The sequence below is a fragment of the Sinocyclocheilus grahami genome, unplaced genomic scaffold (assembly GCF_001515645.1).
Source record: "Sinocyclocheilus grahami isolate Dianchi unplaced genomic scaffold, SAMN03320097.WGS_v1.1 scaffold206.1, whole genome shotgun sequence".
In the NCBI taxonomy this organism is placed as follows: Eukaryota; Metazoa; Chordata; class Actinopteri; order Cypriniformes; family Cyprinidae; genus Sinocyclocheilus; species Sinocyclocheilus grahami.
Window position 1 is genome coordinate 212,422 of NW_015505385.1, and position 6,447 is coordinate 218,868.

Below are 6,447 nucleotides of genomic sequence, written 5' to 3' on the forward strand. Positions count from 1 at the left end.
ACAACTTTGGAGTAACTTTAGAGCATTACTGGAGAAATGGCTGCTGAAAATTCAGCTTTGATGACAGAAATACCTTTAAAAACATTACAGCCTTTTTTTTTTTTTTTTGCAGTTACATTGTAGCATATTGTGTAAATTCATTAATTTCTGAAATTAATAGTGATCAAGCTAGGGAAATATTTGGGGTTGGTATCTTAAAACCAATAATGTTCTCATTTCCAATAAAATGTCACAGTCATGAATACCCTTTAATTTGTCTGCTTAATTTGTCCATCGGTTTAAACTGTCTACCATTTCTTAACAAAGTGATATTGATTCTCTTTAAATAATTAGTTCAGTCTGCTGTGTTAAAGCCTCCCAGTCGATGATTTTAAACTGGGTTTTTCACAACTAACTATCCTGTTATTTTAATGGCACACCCTGAGGTTGCGTCAGTCCTCACTCAAGATGTTCAGACTGACAGGAGTTTATTAATTTTTTGTTCCCATTACAATGTTTCCTCAAACAAATACATCCCACATTGCCTCCGTAGAGGGCAAGTAAGGTAATGCGTCTCCGAAGCAGGTACGTGAAAGAATGCAGTGGGTAGCAGCTCCTTCAGCAATCAATCACACCGAGCGCAGAGGAGCTGCTGTTGCAGTGTGTTATCAATGTGCCAGCAGTTAAAGCGGCTCATCAAAGCCTTTTATTCCTGCTGGAGGCCAGATACTCTCCTCAACCTGGATCCTTCACTCAAACACGCTTCCTCTGCAATGTTTGAGGAAAAAATGCTTGATTGTGAGAGGTTCGGGTAATGATATATTTGGATCGAAACTCCCGAGGCGTGAAATATCATATGGATAACTGTTGATGGCCAAATTGTAGTGGATCTTTCCCGAATGTCAGTCTACTGTCTGAGATGTCTGGATATTTAAGTGAGGTAAAATGCAAGAGGGAAAGAAAAGAAAGAGAGTGTAGTTCATAAAGAGTTTGTCCTCATTTGACACTTGAGAGCCTGAAAGTTTTTTGTTTTTTTCCCCTCTCTGGAACGATATGTGAGAACAAGGAATTAAACAGTTAAAGTTAACAACAAGGCACTGTTAAAGTTAATCTCTGGTCACAGGGGTAAAATAAGGTGAAGCGTCTCATGAGCAGCTCAATGTTAAAAGACGCTCAGTAGCTGCTGCGTTATATATATGTTTTAGATATTTTAGAATTAAAACGGTTAGTAAATGAACTTTTTTTTTAGATTATAAATTGAAGAAACAAACAAATAAAAATGTTTTAAAATTATTAAATGTATTGTTAATCTTTCATTTGTTTTCAGTCTTATTTTGTGTTATTTATTTCTTGTTTTATTTATTGCTTGAGGCGTGACTCACTAGCTTAAGTGCACTGTGAATGAAACGTCCTTTGTTCTGTTCACATTTTTGGCAGGACTAATGAGGGTCTTGTAGCCCTTAGTTAATCAGCATTAGTGTTTTTGCATTAATAGATTTGCAGTTTTACTCACAGGCTGTGGTGTTATGGAAAGCTCCATGTGTTCTACATAAGATAAAACAAAATTTTAATGCACAGGACATTTATTCATATATTGCACATCATTTAGTTTACAATTTCATCAACATGTGCTTTACTCCAGATTGCAAAACAATAAATATCTCTTTATTGAACAAGGAGAAACATATTTTGTGGGAAATCATAAAAGTACACTCTAAAAAATGCTGGTTTAAATACAACCCAGTGCTGGGTAAAATAGGGACAAACCCAGCAATTGGGTTGTTTTGACCCAACCGTTTGATTTTGTGGGAAATCATAAAAGTACACTCTAAAAAATGCTGGTTTAAATACAACCCAGTGCTGGATAAAATAGGGACAAACCCAGCAATTGGGTTGTTTTGACCCAGCGGTTGGGTTACTACTCAGAAGGTTGGGTTAAACATTTAACCCAACCGCTGGGTCAAAACAGCCCAATTGCTGGGTTTGTCCCTATTTTACCCAGCACTGGGTTGTATTTAACCCAGCATTTTTTAGAGTGTAGTTTGTTTTCTTTAAAATTTTATAAATGTATCTATACAAATGCAGCTGAAATGGTAAAAAAAAAAAAAGGTTAATACTTGTTCAAGTCAATCTCTTCAGCATAGTTTAAACCACATTCTGTTTATTTTTTATAAGTAAAATAGTGCCGTTTATATGTATTCCCTTATACACTGTCACTAAAATATATTCAATTTAAAAATAAAGAAAATGGCAAAACTGAAAATCATTAAAATTACATTTGTCTCAAAATATAAAAAATGCTGGGTTGTTTCAACTAACCCAACTTTTGGGTTAAAACTTTAATTAAAAAATGTAACCCAACAGTTGGGTTAGTCCATATTTGACCCAACGTTGGGTTGAAACAACCCAGCATTTTTTTAGAGTGCGTAATTATAATGATTCTCATTTGCTACATATATCTATATAATAATAATAAATAAATAAAAAACATAAAATATTAGATGAAATTATGGCAATCAGCTGTACGCGATTGCGTCTTCGTGCACAGAGATTTTCGCCTTTAGTGTTTTAAAAGAGAATCAAATGCATCTTTAGTGCATCTTTAGTTGTGTTGTACCCTTATGTCTTTACTTTTTTAGTGTATGTTAAAATGTACCGACAGCATTATCGATGGATCTGTTTTTTCCCCTTTGTTATGTTTATTCGCATACTTAGACTCCTTGAATATTGGCATTGGCGATTAAAGAAAGTATAACATGGTGGATTTGACTTTGCATTTGTGTGACATGATTAGATTTTATGCCATATATCTGATCCGTAATGATAAATTCCACGATAAAGGTTTAATTTAATAACCCACATGTCAAACCCTTGTTATAGCACGTGTATTTAAACTTAGACATAAAGTTGATCTTTTCTTACCTCGCACATTTTGTCCTGATATTGCTTTATATTGCTCAAGTATGATGGAGGTTTGATCTGTGATTGGTTAAACGGGTGTGTATTACTTAAACATTGTTATTTGAAAACTGACGCTCTTGCTTTTGGGTTCTTGTGTGGCACGCTGAATGCTCACTACGCGAGCGCGTATCACGTGGATAAAGGGTTAAAGCAGCAGCCTAGAGCACTTTCAAAGAGAGGCAGGTGTCCCAGTACCAACCCAAATCTGGACCAGATGTTTTTAATCCTCTCTCTAGAACTGCAGAGTAATTCATAACTGTCATAGCGCGTAAGGCGAGTTTTGTGGTCAGGAGAATAGCCTTTGTTGCTCAAGTCAAAACTATTAAATAGTATAAATACAGAGATCTAAACTCACTTTTCACTCACAGTATTCTGAATCACTGGGAGATTTTTTTTTATTCTTGTCTCCTGCTGCTTGGAAGCTCGAGGCGCACAATTCTGGCTCAGCCGTTTCAATAAAATTAGGTTAGTAACTCCTCAAAATAAGTCCTCATTTCTTCCCTCCAACATGTGGTGGATGCTGTTTCCTCGCTGGATCTGGTTCGTCTCGGGACAGCTTTTGCTGCTATTTGTGGACAGGCAATGCGCGAAAGGCATGACTTTGCAAAGAGTTGCGTATTCCCACGCAGGGATCTGTCCAAACGACATGAACCCAAACTTGTGGGTTGATGCAATGAGCACCTGCACGAGAGAATGTGAATCTGATCAGGTTTGCCTTTTCATTTCATTGAAATTAGTTGTATATACTCATATGTCATGTATATGTACAGTTTATATATATATATATATATATATATATATATATAAATATGAATATTTCCATTTAATTTATTTATATGTATATATACAATAATACAATAGTATATATTACTTGCATGCATGTTTAATTTATTTATATGTATATATACAATATTTTATATGTATATATTACTTGCATGCATGCATGTCCATTTCCTTTATATATATATATCTAGTATATACAATATTTTATATGTATGCATTACTTTTATATATATATATATATATATATATATGTGTGTGTGTGTGTGTGTGTGTGTGTGTGTGTGTATGCATGTCAATTTTATTTATATAAACATATATATATTTATTACTTTATACAGCATGCATGTCCATATATATATATATTATAACAATTTATTGTTATGTATACTTCTTCATTCGTGTAATCATGATTTTTAAGGGAATACAACTGAAATGCATGCAAAATGATGCATTCTGTCTTTGCTTTGTTCAGGAATGTGAAACGTTCGAAAAGTGCTGTGCCAACGTTTGCGGCAATCGCAGCTGTGTGGCGGCCCGCTACATCGACGCTACGGGCAAGAAAGGGCCCATGGGCATGCCAAAGGAGGCATCCTGCGACAAGTTCATGTGCACTCAGCAGGGCTCCGAGTGCGACATCTGGGACGGCCAGCCCGTGTGCAAGTGCCGCGACCGCTGCGAGAGAGAGCCCCACTTCACCTGCGCCTCGGACGGGATGACCTACTACAACAAGTGCTACATGGATGCGGAAGCGTGCTCCAAAGGCATCTCCTTATCAGTGGTGACGTGCCGCTTCCACCTCACCTGGCCCAACACTAGTCCTCTCCCGGCAGGCACCACCGCATTGCCCACCACCACGCTGCAGCGCACCACTCCTGTAGACGTGCACGCTCCCGTCCTGGTGAACAGCCCATCGCAGCAGTCTGTGTTCGTCGGCAACACGGCCAGCTTCCTTTGTGAAGCCGCTGGCCGGCCAAAGCCAGAGATCACCTGGGAGAAGCAGATGGACGGGCAAGGAAAAGTAGTCTTGAAACCCAATCACGTGCATGGGAACATCGTGGTCACCAACATCGGCCAGCTGGTGGTCTACAACGCTCAACTGCAAGATGCCGGCGTCTATACATGCACGGCCACCAATGCGGGCGGATCCATCCAAGCGCGTTTCCCACTATCCGTAGTTGAGCAAGAGCCAGTCACCAAGTCGAACTCCACTCGTTTCCCAGCAGAGGAATGCTTTAAGGTGCCTGATAGCGAAGACTGTGGGGAGGAAAAGCTGAGTTGGTTCTACGACCCCCAGAGGAACAACTGCTACACCTTCACATACGGCAACTGCAGCAAAAACAGCAACCACTTTGACGCTTACGAGACCTGCATGTCGACCTGTCGGGACGAACTCGCCGCTCCTTGTAACCTTCCCATCTACCAGGGACCTTGCAAGGCCTACGAACCTCGCTGGGCTTACAGCGGATCCCAGCGCCAATGCCAACCGTTCGTATATGGCGGCTGCAAAGGCAACGAGAACAACTTCAAAACCAAAGAAGCGTGCAAGGATGCCTGCCCGTTCCCGAGGAACCATCGCTGCAAGCCGTGCAAGCCGCGGCACAAGATGGTGACCAGCTTCTGCAAAAGCGATTTCGTGATTCTGGGACGTATGACGGAGCTGACCGAGGACCAAGATTCAGGCCACGCTCTGATCACCGTGGAGGAGATTCTGAAGGATGAGAAAATGGGGCTGAAGTTCTTTGGGAACGAGCCCTTGGAGGTGACGTTGCAGAACATGGACTGGGCCTGTCCGTGTCTGAACGTCACCGCCTCCGACGGTCAGATCATCATCATGGGGGACGTCAACAACGGCATGGCCGTCCTGCAGCCCGACAGCTTCATCGTCCTTTCCAGCATCCGACGCGTCCGTAAGCTCCGCGAGGTCATCAATAAAAACACCTGTGACATTTTGAAAGAGTTCATCCAGTAGGACTTTTTCCAGATGTCTGGCATCACATAAAGTAACGATTAAATCGTTGTTCTGGGGTTCTAAGAATCGGTCTTTTATGTACAGCTTTTGTACCCAGACTGTTTGCTTTGACAAGGTTAGACATGTTTCTACAGCTTGAATAGAAATGCTCACATCAACTTGGAAGGTTTTTATAAGAGGTGCCCTTACAGTTTAAAGTAAAAGAACATTGTGGACATTAATCAAACCCATCTGCTCACCCAAAAATCCCACAAATGCTGTGTCATCTGACGATTTTGATAAATTAATGTTTTTGTTTTTTTCTCTCTGTGCTTGGTTGACCTGTTGTATTATAGAGTTAGATTTGCTTAATACACTTAGATAAGTTGTATAATATTGAATATAAGATCAATTTCAGTAGGAGAAATAATCCGTCTTTAAGGCTCACTTGTGTATAGAACTGAGTGTATATGATTTAGCACAGACTGCATTTATTTTAAGCTATTTATTTTGATTTTTTTTAACCGAAAAGCTGACTGTCATTTCTTACAAGCACTTATGTATTTCTACAATTGTCTTTTTATTATCTTTCTAGTTGTCTGTCATGATTTGCATTGTGAAGTGACACCAAAATAAACATTTGAAACTCTAATTCTTCTACTTTTTCAAGTGCACAACACCAATTACACAAACATTTTCTTAGCCAAATCTGCTTTCATAAAACAAGCAGTATTTAATCATTTGAGTTTATCTTCAATGCAATTTTGGCTTGAACT

At 39.4% G+C, this 6,447-nt stretch overlaps 1 protein-coding gene across 1 annotated transcript; it reads left to right on the forward strand.

Annotated features, from left to right (window-relative positions):
- Positions 1 to 3,448: 3,448 nt before the first annotated feature.
- On the forward strand, positions 3,449 to 6,178 carry wfikkn2b (WAP, follistatin/kazal, immunoglobulin, kunitz and netrin domain containing 2b). Its single transcript, XM_016286138.1, has 2 exons — positions 3,449 to 3,649; positions 4,196 to 6,178. The coding sequence occupies exons 1-2, from the start codon at positions 3,449 to 3,451 to the stop codon at positions 5,690 to 5,692; spliced, it is 1,698 nt and encodes a 565-aa protein (XP_016141624.1). The 3' UTR covers positions 5,693 to 6,178.
- The last annotated feature ends 269 nt before the right edge of the window (positions 6,179 to 6,447 follow it).